The sequence below is a fragment of the Mytilus trossulus genome, chromosome 1, assembly GCF_036588685.1.
Source record: "Mytilus trossulus isolate FHL-02 chromosome 1, PNRI_Mtr1.1.1.hap1, whole genome shotgun sequence".
NCBI lineage: Eukaryota > Metazoa > Mollusca > Bivalvia > Mytilida > Mytilidae > Mytilus > Mytilus trossulus.
Genome location: NC_086373.1, coordinates 60,965,700 through 60,988,543, shown reverse-complemented (window position 1 = coordinate 60,988,543; position 22,844 = coordinate 60,965,700). Strand labels below are relative to the sequence as shown.

Genomic DNA, 22,844 nt, shown 5'->3' with positions numbered 1-22,844 from the left:
AAGGACATCAGGAGGGCAACAGAATCTATCCTCAACAATAGAGCTGGTTATAATTGTACCATCTTGATCGCAAACTTGAAACTTTTATTGTACAGTATTTTAAAGTACATTTAAATTTTACTGTTTTATATTTAAAGTCTTACAAATAAAAGGGCAATTGATCAAAATAAATTTAAAAAAACAAATTGCTTGGCAAATGCACATTTAATGCAATTCAAGACCTTGTCAATCAAATTGTAGACTCCAAGCGACCTCCTGGATCACAGACAAATTTGTCAGCTCAATAAAAGATATTTATCAAATTTTGATTGATTGCAAATTATTGACACAATAGAAAGTTATAAAATTGTTTGTCAATCTACAAAAGTCTTCTATCTTGATAAAAATATAAAAAGATAACACCATAGTTTTGTCAACATAATAACTAAAACATCTGAAAGAAAAAAGAGGCGATCGATTTTCGTTGAGAGGTTCATCGACTACAAGTGTTTGGTAATTACTAAGCACTTTGCTACCTTTGATATAATACTAATTATAGGTCAAGGAATCAGTTATGATTTATTATGTGTTATGATTTGCAGAAATATAGTTGTCTGACATTTACCAATAATTTCTACCTGACTTTTAGGGGGTCTGTGAGGTAAAATACCCCCTGGCTTGAGTAGGATATTGGACATTTTCAAATCCCACTTGTCTGTTGGCTTGTCTATTGACTTGAAAATTTATTCTCAAGATTATTGTATTTGGCATTGAAATTTCACTTGGAGAGTTTCTTTTTATGTTGTAGATAAATAAGCAATTGTAAATACAATATAGTGACAACGTTTTAATATCTCTATTTAACAGTTTAGATTTTTATGGCAGTTAACACATAGAGGTGGAAAGTTTGTTGTTACCTGTAGCATGGCAGTTTTGTTGAAGTGTCTAAAAGAGTTACTATAATTCACAATTTTGTTAAGACTTTGGGCCATTTAGAGCTAAATACCTGATTATTGACCTTCATATGAATTGCTCCCCTTTTTGAAATTATTGTTTATGTTGTATTAAACGTACAAAAGCAAAGCCTATACATATATTGGGTCTCATAGCCAAAAGTGGCATTTAAAATGAATAAATAAATCAATATGCTGGATCATCTCTTAAAGACACTTTAGATTGAGAATGGAAATGGGGAATGTGTCTGAGACAACAAGCCGATCTGAAAGAGCAAAAAACATCTGAAGGCCAGCCCACCAATAGGTCTTCAACATAGAGGGAAAATCCTGCAACTGTAAGCAGACTTCAGCTGGCCCCTAAACAAAATGTTTACTAGTTTAAACCTAGAAAAGTTAAAGATACAGATTAAATTGAAAATCTTTGCAAATTCTTATCAGTAATGATTTTTTAGAAAAATTGCATTCAAATCATTTGATAATAAGACAGGAAATCTTTGTATGTTTCTGATTTGGAAACTGGAAATTCCAAAAGGAAATAATATTAATTTTCAAAAGGTGTAGTGCAACATGTATTACTGTTTGAATTCAGTTTTTAGATTAGTTGGTCAGTCTTTTACCTTGAAAATAAATGAATAAAACCTACACTTGTTTCCTCTTAATCAATAGAGGTGGGCGATACCCTGAAAAACCCAGTAAACAATCAAACCTTCTTGGCAGGAGAAAAATAAAAACAAAACAAAACATATACATGTCATGCTAGTAACTCATTTATGAATCAACTTAAACCTGACTTAACCTTTCTGTATTATCTTCATATCTACCTTGTTAAATGAGATAAGTCTTTTCATAAAATATAATAATTATGTCAAAAGCCGTTATTTATCAAGGCTGTCATCAGATATATGAGTGGGATAATTATACCACAATATTACCTCCGTTGTTCAGGCCGAAAATTTACTATTTTAGTTTCTTATTCAGATTTAAATTAGTACTTTACAGATTGGTTTATCGAAGATTTAAATTTGTTATGTTTTTCCATGTGAAAAATCGGTAATGTTACCTTAAAGAAATCGAATACTGCAATAGCGAAAAAAAAAGAATATTGGTTGATGTGATCTTAGTATCTTTAAACTTGATCAGTAGAAAAAAATAGAGATAATAAAGGCACCCAGGTTCATCTTCCACATGCAGATGGATAAGTTTTAAATGTCCATGAAATTGTATTATTTAGTTAAATTTGCAAAAAAGCTTTATCAGCTGTGAAACTGTAGCTGATATGAACTCTGTATGCCTTCTATACCCATACTTTAAAAGTGTAAGCTGTATTGAAATCATCTTGTTAATCTATACGTCTCGTTGTCCAACAAAATCTGTAATTCATAAGAGTGACTTAATATTACATCTGGAGCTTAATGATGATGATGCAATATTTAAGCATATTCGGAACTGTCGGACACCTTCTTTCTTTTTGCAGATACTTTTTTATTAATTTCTTTTTCAATATACTGAATGACATCTTTATCAAGCTTTCTCTGATGAACATAAAAACTGTATGTTTAATTTGCAACTTATCTTGTTAGCATTTTCTGGATCTATTAGCCAGCTTAACTTCCTGAAAAATATAGAATTGTTTGAAGTATGTTTAAGGGTAACTGTAACACCACTTGGTTTGATAGGTCAGTTTGTGACATGCTTTGGTCAAAAATTAAAGTGGACATACTGCAATAAGTGTGTTACTTAGTTACTCACTGGATATTACTGGTAGTAGTTTTTGTCAAGCCTGCAACTTTTGTTAGGGATAGTGATCCGTCGGGGGCGTTAGCTTACTTCTTAAAAGCTTTATATTTTAGAAGGTGGAAGACCTGGATGCTTCATACTTTGTATATAGATGCCTCATGTTACGAAGTTTCCGTCAGTCACATGTCCAATGTCCTTGACCTCATTTTTATGGTTCAGTGACCACTTGAAAAAAAGTTCAGATTTTTTGTAATGTTGAATTCTCTCTTATTATAAGTAATAGGATAATTATATTTGGTATGTGCGTACCTTGCAAGCTCATCATGCCCATCAGACAGTTTTCACTTCACCTCGACCTCATTTCATGGATCAGTGAACAAGGTAAAGTTTTGGTGGTCAAGTCCATATCTCAGATACTATAAACAGTAGGGCTAGTATATTAGGTGTATGGAAGGACTGTAAGGTGTACATGTCCAACTGGCAGGTGTCATCTGACCTTGACCTCATTTTCATGGTTCAGTGGTTATAGTTAAGTTTTTGTGTTTTGGTCTGTTTTTCTCATACTTTATGCAATAGGTCTACTATATTTGTTGTATGGAATGATTGTAAGGTGTACATGTCTAGCGAGCAGGTGTCATCTGACCTTGACCTCATTTTCATGGTTCAGTGGTCAAAGTTAAGTTTTTGAGTTTTTGGTCTCTTTATCTAATACTTTAAGCCATAAGTCAACTATATTTGGTGTATAGAAATATTTTATGATCTATATGTCAGTGGCGCAGGTTCTATTTGACCTTGACCTCATTTTTATGGTTCATTGAACAGTGTTAAGTTTTTGTGTTTTGGTCTATTTTTCTTAAACTATAAGTAATAGGTCAACTATAATTGTTGTATGGAAGTTATGTTAGCTGTACATTGTATATGTCTGCTTGGTATGATTCATCTGACCTTGACCTCATTCTCATGGTTCATTGGTTCTTTATTCAGTTATCTTGGTTAATGTTAAGTTTATGTGACAGTTGTAATAAAGCTTTATACTTAGGACTATCAACATAATATCAATGATTAATAAAGAAGGCGAGACATTTCAGCGTGTGCACTCTTGTTCTAGAGCATTCCCTCTGTGACTGTCATATATTAAGCAAATGTGATGTAAAACCCACTCAATCAATTAAATTAATCATATTTGTGTGCAGGCTATAAAACCTGGGAAGCAATTATAGTTTATATATTTATGTTTACCTCACATAAGATACCACTTTATTCTAAGAAAGATTTTAAACTCTTTTGCAATAATTATCTTTCAGGTGATTCCCAGAAAACCCAGTTCAGAGGTATGATGGATTTGACTCTTTTAAAAAAGACCTGTATTGGTAAGAAAATTAATAATTCTTGATATAATAATAATATCAATGTCTCTTATTTGACAAATTTTTGGGTGCTCCGCAGTTATGGCCCTTAATTGCTTTAACAGGGTCACCAATAAAAGTAAGAAGAAAACCGAATTCTTTCATTTGACAGCCTCTTACTAGGGAATAAATAAGTTCATTTAATAAAAACTACTGGTCAATCTTGATCTGACTTGCATGATTTTTTCACTTTTAGATTTAAATGCATATCATATGTAATATAAAGGTAACTCAATGTAGTTTCAAAAGGAAAGAATAATAAATTCCCTTAACCATAAATATTAGTTTTATAATTACGTTTGCACTATCATGACTGTAAGGTTATTGTATGTACTCAAAACAACTAGGAAATATGATTGACAGATAATAATCCTTTGATATTGACAACACACAATTGATAAAAAAAAACAATTGGCAGACACAATAATACACCTCCACTAGCAAATAACCACAATTACCTGCTAAAAAGAGGAGATAATTAACATTAATGAGCTTTCAATTAGCTCCTAACAGCAATTAGGCTAAGACAAAATAAGCCTTTGGTTAACAGACCGCTTGTATAAAATCGCTAGTTTGAAATACCAATAAGATTGGCGAAATCATTTAGTCCATATTCTTTTTATTTTATTGGATGTGTTTATTTTTACACTAAAAAAACATGTACTAAGCTTCAGGTAAAAAAGCGTGTTGCCAATACTTATAAATAAATAAATGAAATATGATGTTGTCTATAAATTAAATCAATTGTTTACTTCCTGGTGCGCTTGTTCTTTTGGGTTAATTATATTATTCTATATTTAGATACATTATATTACATGATTTATTTAAAAGTATCCTCTATCGTTTAAATAGAATTGTTCTATTAGTTGCTTTTTGTATTTATTTGGTTACTTTGGCCTGATGTTGCCTCATGCCTCGGTAGTAATTTATGTTTACTTGCATAAACATAGTAATTTGGTGCAATTTACATATAAATAAACATGATGTTTAAAAATGCGTTAATTACTCATTTCTACCTATAGTATTATTAAACCAGGTAGCTTTAAGAGAAAAGACAAGATTTGTATACATTTCTTATCAATATAATCTTTATGATTGAAAAGATAGTAATTGCAGGTGTATTTTGAAGGATGATTTCATATTTATATAATTAGGACTAAGATATTAGTCTACTTAAAAGAAGATCAAGTTTCTAACTACTAATTATTAAGTGATTCTCAATTTTCTAAGTATACACGATTATGAAATAATGTAAGTTTTCCAGGTGAAAAGTGTCAATTATGACATTGCACGTTTTTAATGATTTATGGATGTTATAAATGGCTAGTGTTTCATACTTTTTAATTTTGTATGAGGAAGAATGACAATAAGTCAATATTTCCTTTTATCTTCAAAAAAAGTGTTTTGGGGGATATATATCCTTGTATGTAAATGTCCTGACCTGTGTCCTTGGAATTTAAATAGCCCCTGATGTAAGCTATACATTTCCAACTGGGGCGTATATATAGATTTTTATTAAGATTTTATATTTATAGAATTAATACCATTAGTTGCTGAAAAGGACTTCGACCTGATTAGAAGACCCGTTGAAATAGTGCACCAAGACCTCCTTCAATCTTCTATTATAATGTATTGGCCATAGGATTATACCCCTCCTGTTTCATAGTTGAACATAACTGTAAAATTTATTCAAATTTGAAATTTATTATTAACATTTAAAGAAAAAAAAATCGTGTTTTATTGTTATTCATTTACCAAACCACAGTGGCAGGTGTCGTCACAATAAAACTGTAAACTGTAAAGATTGCCCATTATTCATGTTCTTAGTAGATTTAAGATTAAATCGTCAGTTTTAATAATTTAGTATGCTTTGAACATTTTTGAACTTTCAAATCCTTTATATTGAAATAGCTTACCATTGATGTGGATATACATAAAAGTAAATAAAAAAAAAACTGATTTTATTATGATGAAAAATTTGCAGATTTATCAAATAGTTTATTTCAAGAGTTTAAAATTAAACAGTTTGTCCTTCACATTGAACTGAATGCTTTTTAAACAGACCAAGATCAATTTTCAATAAAATCGTCTGTTTTTTTTACAGTTCAGTAGGGACTTAGGGGATTAATTTTATGAAAAAAAGAAGTTAATGTAGTCGGCACCTTGAAATTTTGCATGCTTTATTAATTACAATTGGACGAAACAGTCATGTAATCACTCTTTAATTGATCTATGTACTAAATTACATATCGCGCAGCAAACATAGGTAAAAATTGGTTACTCAATCTGTGTTTTATGAGGAGTGTTGGTTAACATATATATAATAGTAATAAGTCAACCAGTGCTGAAATTACCACACATTATATAGATCACCGATACATTGAATATTTATTATCTATAGCGCTGTTGCAAATGTATTGTCAACATGTTTTCCGAACCAGTGAAAAAAATAAAGGAAATCAACAAACTTGTTTTGTTAAGATTCGTATGTCAAATTAGTTCAATTTCATTAGAGAGCCGAGGATGGTTTGCTGCACTGAAGCAGTCAAAATATTGATTGCAGTGTTCCGAGTGAATCCGGAAAGATTTTTCCAAAGATGTGAAGTGAGACCGCTGAGGCAAACAAAATTGTCACAAGATGAATAGCTAGTAATTCTTTGGCATCCTTTATCTGCAGGGTTCAGAAAAATAGATCTGTACTATTCAATTATTATAATCTTTATTTCTCAAATAAAAATTGCATGTTAGTAATATAGAAGTGAATAGATCAAAAGTTTTATATTTATGTAAATTTGAACGATTAGTATTAATTGGGAGTATTCAAAGTGCATACTGAGTTCTAGTGACATTATTGAGGTTCAATCTGGCTTAATGGCAGTGGACTTTGTTTTATCTTTCCCAATTGTTTGAGGTTACATTTTTCAACATGAAAGTGAATTTTATAAGATTTATATGAAATTTATTCAACTGGAAAATTAAATATTAAATATTCGTTGAGACAGTTGTTTTGCAGTATAGAAGGAAAAAACTTTTAAAAAAAGGGTCGGTAAAGGCAATTAGTAATTCTGTGAGTGATCTAAGCTGAAAAATATCAATTTTATTCCCGATTCTATTTGTATTTCTCAAGTCTTGTTTTTCATCTATCAAATTAAAGCCGCTGTACATGTAAGGAAATGATTTCGATAAAACTTAATTTTCTTATATTTGCCTGCAGGAATTGATTGGTATATATTACTGAGGGAAGACTTTTATGGTACGACAGAGTTGATTGATCTGACGAACATTGGGGTCATTTAAGGAGACATTGGTCATTGGCCCTATCTTTATTGACATAACATTTGGTTGATAATGGAGTTTTTCTCTTAAATAACATGCCTTTTAATTTTATGTCCAGTGGATAAACAAGGTATCTGTTTTAAAAATGTATATAAAATCACAGAAATAAATTAACTGTATAAAGTTTTATTTATATAACGTAAGCTGTACATTGTGATGTCTTTCCTGATAAGATGACATCAGAATTTAGGGGGGAAAAGATTATCATAATGGATGCAGATGAGACAACACCCCAAAATATAACCAAATGTGCTGTATATCAAATGTCTTCAGTGACTTCACTAGTCATATTGCATAGCCAAGGTTAAAGCTGCATTTTTGCAATTTAAAATGCATGTGATTTCTTGAGCATGATATAAATTGAGGATCCTAAATTTTTAACCAAAAAAAAGGGAGGGAAGGTGATCGACAAATGATCATTCATACTACATATCCTATTATACAGGTTTTAATAGAGTGCTTAATGGCATGCTTTCTCACTTTTAATAATTAAGATGGTAAGGACTACCATATGATTTCCATAGCTCATTGGGCCTTCTGAATTACCTGATAAATACCTGAAAATCCCTTTCATGCTAGACTTTTAATTTCCATAAAGTAACTCATTAGGCCTACTAACTCCCTAATAAATACCAGATAATGCCTTCCATAATAGGCATTTCAAATGGATATATGAGAAATACTATGACCTTTTAGCAAATGATTGATTTAAGTTCTGATGGACCTGTGGCTAAAAATATTTATATGAAGTAGAGTTTATTTAGAATAATGACTATGAAGTCTTATCAGCAGTGCAATCTATAAACTTGTATTGAGTAAGACCTTAATTGGTAAATTGCTTACTTTAGTAAATGATTTTTTTCCGGCCTACATACTGATGACAAAATTAGGTTTGACTGTGCTACTTTCATTTAATTTACATCATGACGTACATACATGATTTTTATAACATTTGACTTTTTTAATTGAATAACAGATTTTCATGCTATTATATTTGAGTGCTGTATATTCTACACGATTACAGTTTTTGTATTGAATGTTACACAATGTTTGACGTAGATGTAAATGATAACAGTAAACAGTTGTAAAGGTCGTTGTCACATGTTGCTTGACATGTGAAATTGTAATTACAGAATTAGATATCTTATTATTGTGTCCGATTTTAGTAAAATATTGAGAGTGATTATTGGGGATTAAACCCAACAGTAAGAGTAAATCAGCATTACTGTGATTGATTCAAGTAGCCTCAATTTATATGTTGTTTACTTATCTTTATAATATCCAAGATTGTAGCGTGTAGGCACCGAGAGTTCATTCACTTCTTCATGTTTTTAGCATAAAATGTCAAGATATTATTTTTTAATGTAGATATTGACTTAGTTAGTACAAGTAAGGTCACATTTTGCCAGTGGGCTTAACCTTTTAGGATATAGACTTGGAAATGTATAGTTATATTTTAATGTATTTTTGTTTTTTTTATCAAGTTGAGAGGGTTCTGATTGGTGTTGTGATATTGGAGAAATAAAGTTACATTTGGAGGATTGAGGAAACATACAAAAGAGACTAGTGACAAATAAGGTTCACAGAATGAATAAACATAACATTGTCTATTCAAATCAAAGCGGATTTTTAAATAAAAATTTAAAGGAAAAAAATCCACACAAAAGCATTCTTGATAGTTTCTGATGTTTGTTTTTAAGGTTGATTTTTTTCTTCCAACGTTCTAACAAAAGTTCCTTTTTTTATCATTGAGACATTGATCTATGTTATATTTCACCTTTTATATTTTAACCTTGTCAATAAATGTTTTATCAGGATCAGGTCATTTACACAAGCCGCAGGCTATACAATTGTAATCTTTTTTAAAGAACTGTTAAGTCATTTCCTTTGAACGTAGAATCTTGTTAGTATATGCGGGGATAGTGTAATTACATACATGCATGTACATTGCATTCCCTATATTATTATGTCTGCCTGTTATATCCGCGATAAACTTTCCTTTGACTTAGTAATTGGGTCGCATGTACGGCAGGTTTAACACTTCTGATCTATTAAAAACAATATCTTATACACATGGGTAAACCCCTCTTTAAGCATGGTTATCGTATAATACAGGTATATAATTACTCTGTATTGTGCGCTTCATGTTGAGCGTAAACGTTAAATTAACAGTGGCTTTTATGGCAAATGGGTCCGCTGACGATTTATGTTTTCCGAGGTAGAAAATTTCGGAAAACATCAATTATGTATTGTAACATATATCAGACAAAAGTATTGATGTCTGGGACCATTGACACGCAGGATGTCTAGATATATATATACCTTTAATGTTACATTCAAATGTCAGTTTTTGATGACAACTAAGATAGGTAAATAAACAATCGGTAGCAGTGTTAAAATCCACTGCATATTAATACCAGTCCGTAATTAATACCAGTTTGAGATGGGGGGTCATCTAGGTTGTTAATTACTTATTTTTCATGTCTGTTTTATAAACACATAGAAGATATGTACTAAGATAATTGTTAGTACATATATAAATAATAAAAGGTTTACTAGTTCATTTCTCTCAAGAAGAGGTGTTAATGACCAGTGCCTAATATCAAGTTCAGATATTTAAAGTCTGTGTCAAGAAATATTGCTTTAAGAAGAAAATAAGAAAATCTTGCATCACCCAGTTTGATTGACTATTTTGTCTCTAAGGAGCTTTGAAAACTATCTGTGAGACAGGTTTTGAGTCATGAAAATTACTCATGTTGACTCAAAACACACAAATTTGATCCTACAAATTAACTTTGATGGCTGCTAACTTCATTACATTGGAAGCTGAAGAGTTGAATGAAACTCTATGAATGCAAATTTAAATGTGAAGACTTACAAATGTAATTTTTTTGTTGTTGATAAAAAAGTGAATGACTTGGGGAACTTTTATGGTTTTGAATTACAGCTGCTGCTGTTCTAATCATTTGACATTGTAAAAAAAATGTTTACAGTAAATTAAATGTGCAAATCTGTTCCAAGAAAGTTATAAAAGAGATGCAAGGTATTTCAAACATTGATAACAAGAAGTTGAACTCAGATTGATAATTTAACATAATTTGCCATTTTATATCTTATTTTTAGAAACTACCATTGGCAAGTCCTGCATTTCACAGCAAGAATGTTCTGAAGTCATGGTCACAAATACAGTACGGTATTCATTTGAAATTCATATGGCACGGAGGATGCTTTTATATTATTCAGTGTATTTTGTCATGTATTTCTCCAAACATTGAATTGATAGTGTCCTGTCGAGACAGACATTATTTGTTAAGATTTTTTTTAACATAAAAAGATAAAAATAAATGCTTGTTCTGCACCTTTACAACCTTTTCACCTCGACACTTAAATCGTTGCCCCTTGTTTAATACCAGACAGTACTTGATCACGTAATTTAAACACTAACCTATATGTCAGGTTGCCCTTATTGACCGTCCACATACCATTACATATAAAGACGCTATTTTTTACTGTTTCACTTAAGGCTTATTTTTTTATTGTAATTCTTTAGGCTGTAAGTTTTAATTATATAATAATTAATTGTTTGACCAGTAGTCATGTTTTTAAGTGTCATTATGATTAAAACGGTATTATCACCTAGCCATCCTCCTGGAAGTGTTTCTGTCAAGTTAATTTCATAGTCTACCTGGATTTATGAAATGAGTATTTTAGAATTGATCAATAGTGATTGTATTGGGATAGATTGAATCATTAGACAACTTTTATATTACTCAATTCTTGGTTAAGGATACTTAGTTCTTACCTATTGATTTTGACATATATATAGAAAAAGTGATTAATAAAACGTACTTAGATATTTTTGGGATGAGAATAACTTTGGCAACCTGGCAAAGTGCAGTTTTTTTTCTACTCAATTAGATTTTTATACCGAATTGTTATTGGTGCATCTGCTTGAGATCTGTGAAAATATATGTTGGGAGATATTTCTGCAATAATATATCTGATTATTAAAAGCCTTGAAAAATGTATGTCAAATAAGTAATCAGTTGAAGATAAAACTAGGTCAAAACTTAACAGGGATTCCAATAGATTTCAAATTGTTTTAAAAGCATGTTTGTCAACTTCTTGTGAATGATTTTTATTTGATAATCCTGTTGCAAGAGATCCTTGTACTGATGTACAAATGTAGGAATTACCACATTAGCTAAGTGATAAACTTAGAAGTATAGAAGATGGAATTTCAGGTTTAAAAAAAAGGGAATTCCATATATAAGAATCAATACTAGTAACAGCTGAACATAACCTTTAAAGACTATTGTGAGAATTATTTTTTTTACACATATCTGATATGTGGCATAATAAGACCCGTATATAGTTACATTTCTTTTTCCGTTCTTCTCAAATATTACATCATTATGATGTACTATCAGACAAACCTACGCTGGCAACATGTGTTGGTGTTATATTGAAAATGACCTTGACATTGTTAGATTTATTTGATATTTAAAAATACACATATGAAAAAAATACCAAGTAAATAGTGCTTATTTACGATGGTTATCTCCTTGAACTAATAAAAGGGTGTACTGATATTTTTATGAACAAATTTATAGCATAAAAATGTTGACGATTTGCCTGGGAAATGATGAATACATGACTAGGTTTATAATACATGTACCATGAAATACCTGTTTGATTACAGTTATATGAGCAGTTAATGGTTCAATTGGTTATAAGTACATGTATAAACATTAGGGGTAATATCAGTGTACAGTTTGGATTCTGTTCAACTATGGGTCTAGACTATTCCATGTGGTAATCACATATTGTAAATATCACACTTAACTTTAGTATACATAGGTCACATAAATATTATCATAGATTTATAATATTGTTATTTTATAATGAACTGAATATGAGATTTTCTAATTCAATGCATCTGTCATCTAGGTTAAGCTCGGGAAGAGGATAACTAATATGTTATGCCATTAAAAGTCAGACTGACTGTGAGGTTATTTGGTATGAATCCAAGAAAGTCTATTCTAAAAGATTATTGCCCTTTTTGTGTCAGTTGTATCAAAGGTTAATAACATTGACTTGGATGAAAACCAGTTAAACACCGAAATTCATCTACCTGATGATTTTTTTACTGACAAGCTGTTGAAACTTAGTACATGCATGATAACTGTATACAATAATAAACTAATACAATTTTTTATTTGATTCATTTCATGTTCACGTTGATTATCTTTTCACACTGGTACCGAAAGGAAATCATGTCAGTCATAAGATGGCAATAAAAGTTTGATCTAATTTGAAAAATCTATTTTCACAATCTTTACCCTTTCAAAAGCATGGTACATGTATTGGAAATCTGCTTTTATTTTTTTCGTGGTTAACTATATTTGGTTTATGGAATCTTAAGGTTTTACATATATACTGTCTGGTAGGGTTAATTTGACCTTGACCTCATTATCACAGCTCATTGATCAATATGTGGATTATAAGCCTGTCCATCAGATACTCACTCTGTAAGGTCAACTAAATATGGTGTTGTGTTGATTATTGGAAGATGATCATATCTGTTGAGTTCAGTTCAGTTGACATTTACCTTAATTTCATGGAACTTGATAATGTAAATGTAATATTTGTAGGGAAACCTTGATCTTTAGATTTCCAACATCTAATTCAATCATGATCATTTAAGTACATGTAGGTTATGCATCTAAGCATCACTCTTGTATAAACATGTAAAGTGAAGCTGATGTTTAGTCAATCACTAAAGAAAAACCTGATAATAAGAATTGTCTGATTAAGCCCAGGGTTAGACCAATTTTTAGAAGGTCTAACAAATATAAAAATAAGATTTTGGATGAAACAACTCTCCTTAGAGAGGTTAAATGACACCAAAATTAGTAATTATAAGTCACCCTACATCCAGTTTGTAATAGAGAAACCATTTATGTTTTGTATTGGTTCATAGAATCATGTTTAACATGGCAGTGTTAAATTTAAGATTGAATTTATTCTCAGATTTTCCAGCAATTAACCTTGTGATTGGCAGTTGAATATATTGTAAAAGTCTTCCCTAAAAATTATCATGTTTAACCTTTGTATTAAAAAAACATCTGCTCACAAATACAACTGTATAATTTTTAAATTTGAATGTCCTTTATATGTAGAGTTTGGATTTTTACTGTACAAAGAAAGTATCTGTTATTTGCTTGTAACACTTCATAATTAAGAATTCAAAAGATATAATTTGTGGCAACAACTGCATACATAGAAAGCATTGTAACAAATTTGATCCTCAAGAAAACTTAGGAGGACATACTTCATTTCTTGTCTTTGAAGTGTATTTGAAACTAAACTTTGTAACATAATTTACTCTCAAACAGCAAAGGGTGTAAAAATTTGCATAATTTCCCAACCTTTCCCAAATTATACTAAGAATTATAGATCCAGTTTGTCAGTGCATTCCTCTTTAACTGTCTGATGTGCATCAAAGGACTACAGTATCTTTAACATTGATATCACGCTGCGTATCGAAATAAGTGCACCTTTTTTTTGTGTTTAATTTATCGGTAAGAAAAGAATTATAACAGGATAATTTTGAATTAAAGGTAAACATATTACGCTATGATTATATGGCAGATGACGAGGAACTTCCAGTATTAGTTCAGGTAGAATTAATTTTAAGTTCAGGCCTTTTGTGGAGTTTGGAGGTGGAATATATTGGACTTTAAACTTTTTTAATGAACTTAGTATACTTTGACTCATTTTGGGACCTTCAGCTTTCTGCAAAGTTCATAATTTATAACTGACTGAAACATTCAAAAAAGGAAAATGACAAATTTAACCATTTGCCAAACAGTCCCATAAAGTTCCATTCAGTAGAAAAAGCTGTAAATATAAAAATGAAACAACTATAGGTCAACATATGGTCTTCAACAATGAGCAAAGCCCATACTGCATAGTCAGCTATAACAGACCCCAAAATGACAATGTAAAACTATTCAAAAATGGCCAAATTTGTTTTCATAAGTGGGGGCCCACTGACTGACATAAGAGGGGGCCCGCTCCAGTCACGCTTCAGTGATTCCCTATTTAAGCAACCAAAATTTTTTCTAGGCCCCCCCCCCCCTAAATCCGCCTCTGACAAGCACTAATAACTGATAAAAATGGTGATGACTTGAATATGACTAAAAGATAATCAACTCATATTTGTCTGTTACAATCTATGGCATTCATTTTTTTTTTATGTAAATCAAGGATTTTAACAGGCTTATAAAATTTTGTATTTTTTATTTTATCAGAGGCAATAATTGTTTTATTCTATCCATAGACTTCTTGAATTTGAATACATGCACATGTTTACATTTACAGTTGACTGTGTCCTTATTATTTCCTCCTGCATGTTAGGATGTACTGCTGTTGTGTACTTTAAACAAATCTGTATTAGATTTGCATGTGATTAACAGATTGTAATGACACTATGACATAATCATACATCTTCCCTCCGAGCTGCATATTACCTGCACGATTACAAAATTTTCATTAACAAAAAAAGATTTATTGTGAAAATATCAATTTTTTATGCCAATGGTATTTCCAAATCCCTAATGAATTCTTAGATAAAAAGAAATAAAATACCGGTACAAAAGACAAAAGATGAAATGTCCTTTTTATAGTTGGATATTCCTAATATATTGTTATCTCATTTGGCATTCATATATATTGTATCGCTGGAAGATTTTATAGATTTCCTTGTCAATGTCGGGATTCATGGGAAGTGGGTTTCCCGTACCCTTATGATGCTGCAACTTTAATTTTTGGATTTTCCCTTTTTCCTGTCTGACCTTTACCTTTCTGTTCATTGAAATAGTTTTCGTGTTGATTTTATACCCTTGGATATATCCTTCTCAACAGATAGGCAGATTTAAGGATGTTACAAAAGAATTTCTTTCAATAAATGATCATATATCTTAACTGTTAGCCTTATATTGATCAACATTAATATTTAGTAACTCCCTGTCCTGAGATAACATTCTCCGAAACCCAGCTGACATCCAACCAATTTGTCATCTTAATGCTGAAGTTACAATGGCCTTTATGTTGACGGATCCCAGGTAATGAACAAGTTTATGATTTTTTTCCATGCTGTATAGTTTTAAAGCAATGGTTGGTATTTCGGAATCTTGCCAGACAATACATTTGTCAATGTTTAGTTTTGGATCACCATAATCAGAGTCAAAGGACATCATTTATTTTCTACACTAAGTTCTAGTGACAGTGTTATTAAATATTAAAGTGACATCTTAGAAATAAGCAGAATTCTTTTTTAAATAAATAACCAAGGTACTTTTACATGTACTGAATTTCAAGGTCATTTTGTATAATTCAGAATCTCTTTCGTGTGCTAGAATGTGCATAACATGTCTTAGCTGCATGTGAAGACTCAAAACATTAAATTATAAAATCATTCTGCCTATTCATTTTTCAATAGATATTTTTTTATATATAGATCTATTTTTTTCATTTGATTTTCTATAGATCGGCAATATCTTTAGATATTTAGCACAGTTTATTTTCAGAATTGAACTGTAGATTATATTCGCTGACATTTTTTAAAAGTTATTGAACTTTTTGCCAAAGGACCTACATAAAAATTTGCTTAGATACATAAATAAATCATAAGATCTATCCTTGACATGTAGCCTAATTTGCATATATCCCATAGTGATGGTCTTAATCCTACAATTATAGGTCTGTTACCCTATTAATCATTTTGATGACCACTTTACTGTTCCAATATTCACCAATGGACTTTACAAATTTTATTACATTGTGTTTGAGGTATCCATTTAAACCAATCCCTGTATTTGGTCATTTTGGGGTTATTTGATCGCATCATAATTGGTTTTGCAAAATGATGACCTTTTCAATCTTTTAATTTATTTAGATGGCATTTTAATTTTCATCCGTTATTGTAAGGGGTGTTGAACTTTTTAAGTATAGTGTCTGAATTTTTTACCTTGTTGAGGAGACCAAGATAGGATGTTCTAACACTAGATTCCCGCTGTTCCAAGATCCGGTGACTTATACCGCTCATCATGATACCGAGCTGTAATTATGAACTGACATCGCAAAAAGTAGACCTATTAAATGGCTTATAAAATCAAGTCTTGTAATCCAGTTTGGTCTACATTTGTGACATGCCCCCATTGGGAATTCTTCTTAAACGATATAATCCTTTTATTACATACGTATAAACATATACAGTTATAACAGAAAAATAAATAAACAAGTATCTTTCTGAAATGCGAACAAATTGTCCTACTTGTCTTATTTGATTTCAAATTTTCCCTTTTTTTTATAAGATTCAGAAGTAAGTCAAGTAAACAAGATTAAAATATATTAAAATTAGGTTTTTATATGGCCTTATTATTTGAAATACCTGCATTGGTTTTCAGTAATCTGAAATAATAGTTAATATTTTATCATTCTATTTTCAGATTGTCCAAAGAGGGGTCAAGCTGATAGTACATCTTAAAAAATGCAGGTAATAATATTTGATTTGAAGTTATGCAGTATTTAAGGATCTTTGTCAATTTTACATATATAAGTTTATTACAAAGAACTTTGCTTAAGAAATGTAACTAGGTAATAAATTTAATTACAAAGCACAGAAAAACACAAACTTGAAGTTAAATTATTAGTCCTTGAAAGTTCATTGCCATGGAAAAACAGACTACATGTTAAGGTCATACGGTAATCATTTAACTTCAAATCAGGTAAATAATGCAGGCTAAAATTGGTTTAAATGACCTGCAGAGGTTACCTGCTTAAGGCACTTGTAGTTCTCTAATCCCCCCTTTTTATGAATCCTTGTGTATTATATTTTTTAGGGGGCCATAATTTTCCTCACACAAGTAAATGATTTTTTTTCTTTTTTAACAGTTGTGACAAGATCCTATTTTTATCCTTTCAGATTAAAATATCCTCAACTTTTCTTTCCTTTAATCTTAAGATATAAATAGATATAAGAGTATCAGTTAATCTAAAGAGTTGTCAATAGCATGGTATTAAACTGACAAATTTTATAGAAATATAGGTGGATTTGATATGAAATAAAAGGTTGTCGTGAACTAGTCACATGTTTAAAACTGTGTTAGTCCGGAAGTCTGCAGCACTGAGATACTTTTGTGATCAATGACTTTCTAGTACCTTGTGTACATGTAATCTATTCGTACTTGAATTGTTTATTGGGAAAATGGTATTAAGTTGTAGAAGTGGAATTTCATGTTAAATGATATTGACATTTTATTTTGTTTTGATATTAAAGCTATATTTGTTTAAGTACATAGAACTACAACATAGATATAGGCAAAAGTCTATTATTAGGTAAAATAATTGTATTCTGTTATAAGAAAAGGGAAGTAAATGCTCTTTCCTGGATTGTAAGTCCACACTCAACATTAGACTTTACATCATAAAAATGCTTTAGTATACCCAAGGGATTTGTAACTATACAAATCCTTGGTATACCTTAATTTTATCGTCTAAGATATTTCAAATTGATGTCAACTACATTTTTGTTATTGCATTATATAGAAAATTTCTGATAAAAAAAGGTTTAAACAGGGACCAAGAAAAATATTTCAATGAAGGATGCAAAAAAGGACAGAACTCTGTTTCTATAAGGCCCTTAAATCTTTTTGGAAGAACTGTTGGATGGGTTTGGAGAATTAAAATATGGGAAATAATGGCTATCGTGAATTCAGATGTAGTGTTTCTGCTTTAATTTAAAGGAACTGTCCCGATTCTGCTGTATATAAAGGAACTGAGTCCCGATTCTGCTGTATATAAAGGAACTGTCCCGATTCTGCTGTAATATAAAAGAACTGTCCCGATTCTGCTGTATATAAAGGAACTGTCCCGATTCTGCTTTAATATAAAGGAACTGTCCTGATACCCCATCCTTAAACCTCCCTCTTAAAACACAACCCCCCCTTTCCCTAAAAGAAAATTTATGCCAGTAATAATGGTTTGGAGAAATATAAACCAGAAATGTGGTGTCCTCGGTTTTGATACGTTTCCTTTTTACAAAACATATTTTGTTCATAGATATCAGACTTATATAAATTGCAGTTCGAATTTGATCTTCTTCAAGAGGTGAAAACATCTTTTATTTTCATTTTTTTGCATAATAAAAACTAGTCAATTACATTACGGATTGGATCTTAATTAGATCATCGTATGTAACACTGCACCAGTTTTAACCCCATGTTGGTGTCTGACCTCTTGGTGCATTGCAGAACAATTAAGAGAAACTTTATATACCCTATAAATTGCATGTCACTAATGTAATGTGTTTCGGTTCTATAACCCCTGAACATTATGTCAAATTTTACGTGACATTATCAAGTCTATCAGGAAATTAGTAAAGAAGTGGAGGTCTCATATAGGTCATTCTTTAGGATGGCAAATTATTTCTGTAGAGAGAAAACTTACCTTTAAAGCAAATTAGACTATAAATAATGATAAAATAACTGAAGGCCTTTGTCCCTAGTATAATAACAGTAGATGGTTGTTGTCAAGCGAATTTGACTTAATAACGCATCAATTAAGATAAAAGATTATTGGTCTGAAATAGTAACTTTTCATGTTGTGATACTTAGGAAGTGAAGTAGAAAGGTTATCTGCTAATGAAATACACATGAAGTTTGTTAAGTGTCAGCTGTGTAAAGGTTAAGGGTAGGCTGGTGAAGTCAGGGTCCACCCTTATATCAAAATTCATGATTTTTACTTTCCACGGCTCCCAGTCGTCTGAGTCTGCACTGTTCAATATTACAGCATGCACATTAACATCATTTTTAAGGGTTACTCAAGGTAGAAATTATTGATAAATAACAATGTGATACATATTGACATTAAAAAACATCAGACTTCTCTAAATAAATGAGTCAGTTGCCATCTTTGCATAATAGCAGGGCATAATTGCTGCAAAGCAAAATTGAATCCTCTTATTTGCTTAAGCACAGGTCAAAACAGAAGACCTTTTGTCTCTTCTAACACTGGTCCGTCCCCTGATTTACACAGAAGAATGCATGAGGATTTTACTGAAATCAGAAAAGTTTCAATGTTTAATGTTTATAAAAACATACCGGTACATTAATTGAAAATTGGCTTTTCCATGACTAAAAAAATTATGCGGTTCAAACCTATATTACATAATGATGTTATGTATTAAATGGATGACCTTCTTTTACTGTCTTCAATACAAATTTTAAAAATCAAGTAAAATTATGTTAAGTTTTTGCTTTATTTTGTTAGATTATTCGAAGTCGTGTCCTTGACATGCTACTACACATTTACCGACTATTTCCTGGAATAGTTTTCTTTGATATTAAATGTTTACCTGGTTAATGCAGGTTTTGATATGCTTTAACATGATTAGTTTTTTTTTTCTGATTTAAAAACTGATATGAAATGTCTATTGTTTTATCTTCAGGTTTATCAATTGTTTACAGACATTTTAATATGATTGTACTCAGTAGATGGTCAGATATTCTTATACATAGACCTTGATATCTGATAGTGGTAGTAAAAATGATAATTTGTTATAATTCTACCTTACATCTTATAATTGGGTTGGCTTCAAAGGGTTCTATTTGGTATAGAACTTAGAAAAAAGGGTTGCTGTCAAGCACAAAGTATAAGTACTTCTAGTTTTGACATTTTAACTAATTGCTGTAACTTTGCAATTTAACTTTAATGCATAAAAGTATACATTCAAATTCAACCAATAAATTATTAAAATTTCAGTTTTTGGTGGGAAATTCAACTTTTAAGTAGAAATAAATAGACATTTTTCATATATGTTTCTGTTTAAGGTTGCAAATATTTGATTTGGGATAAGTAAAGCAGACTTATTTTGATACAAGATTTTCACTTTGATAGTTATTTTCACATAATGTCAAATTTCTTACAACAAACAGACAACTGTCATGTGCGTATAGAAGTGAAAAAGATTAACAATAATTTGATATGACAAATTCATGTACTCTTCATTTTACATAAAATTGAGAATGGAAATGGGGAATGTGTCAAAGAGACAACAACCCGACCAAAATAAAAAAACACAACAGCAGAAGGTCACCAACAGGTCTTCAATGTTGCGAGAAATTCCCGCACCCGGAGGCGTCCTTCAGCTGGCCCCTAAACAAATATATACTAGTTCAGTGATAATGAACGCCATACTAATTTCCAAATTGTACACAAGAAACTAAAATTTAAATAATACAAGACTAACAAAGGCCAGAGGCTCCTGACTTGGGACAGGCGCAAAAATGCGGCGGGGTTAAACATGTTTGTGAGATCTCAACCCTCCCCCTATACCTCTAACCAGTGTAGAAAAGTAAAAGCATAACAATACGCACATTAAAATTCAGTTCAAGAGAAGTCCGAGTCTGATGTCAGAAGATGTAACCAAAGAAAATAAACAAAATGACAATAATACATAAATAACAACAGACTACTAGCAGTTAACTGACATGCCAGCTCCAGACTTCAATTAAACTGACTGAAAGATTATGATTTCATCATATGAACATCAGGCACAATCCTTCCCGTAAGGGGTTTAGTATCATACCATCATAACATATATGAGAAGAACATAACCCGTGTCATGCCAACAACTGTTTTTAGAATAAATGTGTTTAGTTCCGACGCAAAGACCTTATCAGTGACTCAATATTAACGCCAAAATATGCAATCTTTAATGACTTGACAACAGTATCGTAATTATATCCCTTCTTAATAAGTCTATTCAAAGGTTTTGTAAGTTTATGAGGTGAATACTGACACCTTTGTGCTTTATAAAGAATATTTCCATAAAAAATTGGATGTGCAATACCTGAACGTATAAAAAGTCTGCATGTTGAGCTATATTTACGAATGATGTCTTTATACCGATGATAAAATTTAGTAAATGTTTTGACTAGTTTGTGATATCGAAAACCCTGGTGTAATAATTTTTCAGTAATACATAAATTTCTCTCGTTATGTTTTTCTTTCCTCAACTCCATGTTAAATATTGGTGAAAAGAGAAAATGTCAGCTGCCAATTTAATTTAATTTTGACAATTTAGAATTGATGTGGTATTTAAATGTTGATATAAACAGTGAAGTTTATCATCTTTATGATAACCTTAACAGCACGACTAGGTGTGCAGATTGTGTACAAGGGCTGTGTTATGTTTAATGATGCATTCTGCTGGTACATAAGTGACCCCCATACCTGTTGACCTACATGCAGGTGTTCACATTAGAGGCTCTCCAAAGGAAAAATTTATAGCTTTTTTTTCTTAATTGTGCCAATAACCTCATAACTGAGATTGAACTTTTCTGTTTTATGATAATTCTACAGTAAATAATTGCATAATATCTTATAAAATGATTCAATGAGTCAGAAAGGATCATTCAACCCATTTGATGTAGATATTCTATTTTTAAAGGAGTTTTACATGAAAAGAATTAAAGTACTTTACCTGTCTTTTATTGAGAAATGAAGTAAGAAGGATGTTGATCACAACATGGGTGTTTTAGACTATGATACATGTATAGAAATACTTTTATTTACATAATTGACTTACTTGAACTGCTCCAAATTGAAGTTGAAAAATAGGTTCCAATTATCTGACCTACATTGAAAATATATGCCCCAGAAATAAATTGAATGCATACTTTTCCTGAATTAGTTGTAAAATGTTATGATAATGATTGGATAAGGAAACCAAATGGCAAATTTTTTCTCAGTTATATATATATATATATGCATTTTTATGCTGATGAAATTTTAGATAAATTCTCTGCTTGTGTACCTCCAATAATGCTATTGTATAGTTGAATTCTGTCTGGCTCTACTGTGTTGCCCACCCTAACATGAAGTACTGTTGGGTTTTATTAAAAAAATTGCAGATAGGTATTTTGATAAAATTTGATATAAATATACATAAGTTTTTATATGTAAACTATAACTCATGTATCAATCTTAATATGAAATACTGGTACATAAATGTCAAGTCTAAAGTACCTACAAATGGCAAAAAAAAAAAATCTATTTTAAAAAAAGTAAAAAATCCTGATACAATCCCCTATTGTATTGTAAAATCATAAATATTTTTGGAAGGCAAACATATCAAGCAAGGTTAATATTTTATTACCCTTAGAGCATATGATATTGCTTTATCTTGGCAGATACATTACAATTAAAGTTAATTTCATGCTCAAATATATCTTTGAGTGTTGTAAATATTTAAAAGTAAATAGGATCATCAAAGATTCTAGAGGGGATAATAAAATCATATTTTCTGTATAGATGGGCTGTAATCTTCTCTCTTTACAACTTTTGTATTGTTATATTACTA

The 22,844-nt window shown here is 30.8% G+C and overlaps 1 protein-coding gene across 6 annotated transcripts in view; it reads left to right on the top strand.

Moving 5' to 3' along the window:
* LOC134681036 (uncharacterized) overlaps positions 1 to 22,844 on the top strand; it is a 127,077-nt gene that overhangs the window by 83,133 nt on the left and 21,100 nt on the right. For all 6 annotated transcript variants that reach the window (XM_063540451.1, XM_063540424.1, XM_063540414.1 and 3 more), the window contains 3 exons: positions 3,977 to 4,042; positions 10,538 to 10,602; positions 16,930 to 16,976. In XM_063540451.1, the coding sequence (XP_063396521.1) occupies positions 3,977 to 4,042; positions 10,538 to 10,602; positions 16,930 to 16,976 (178 nt within the window). The remainder of the gene's footprint in view (positions 1 to 3,976; positions 4,043 to 10,537; positions 10,603 to 16,929; positions 16,977 to 22,844) is intronic.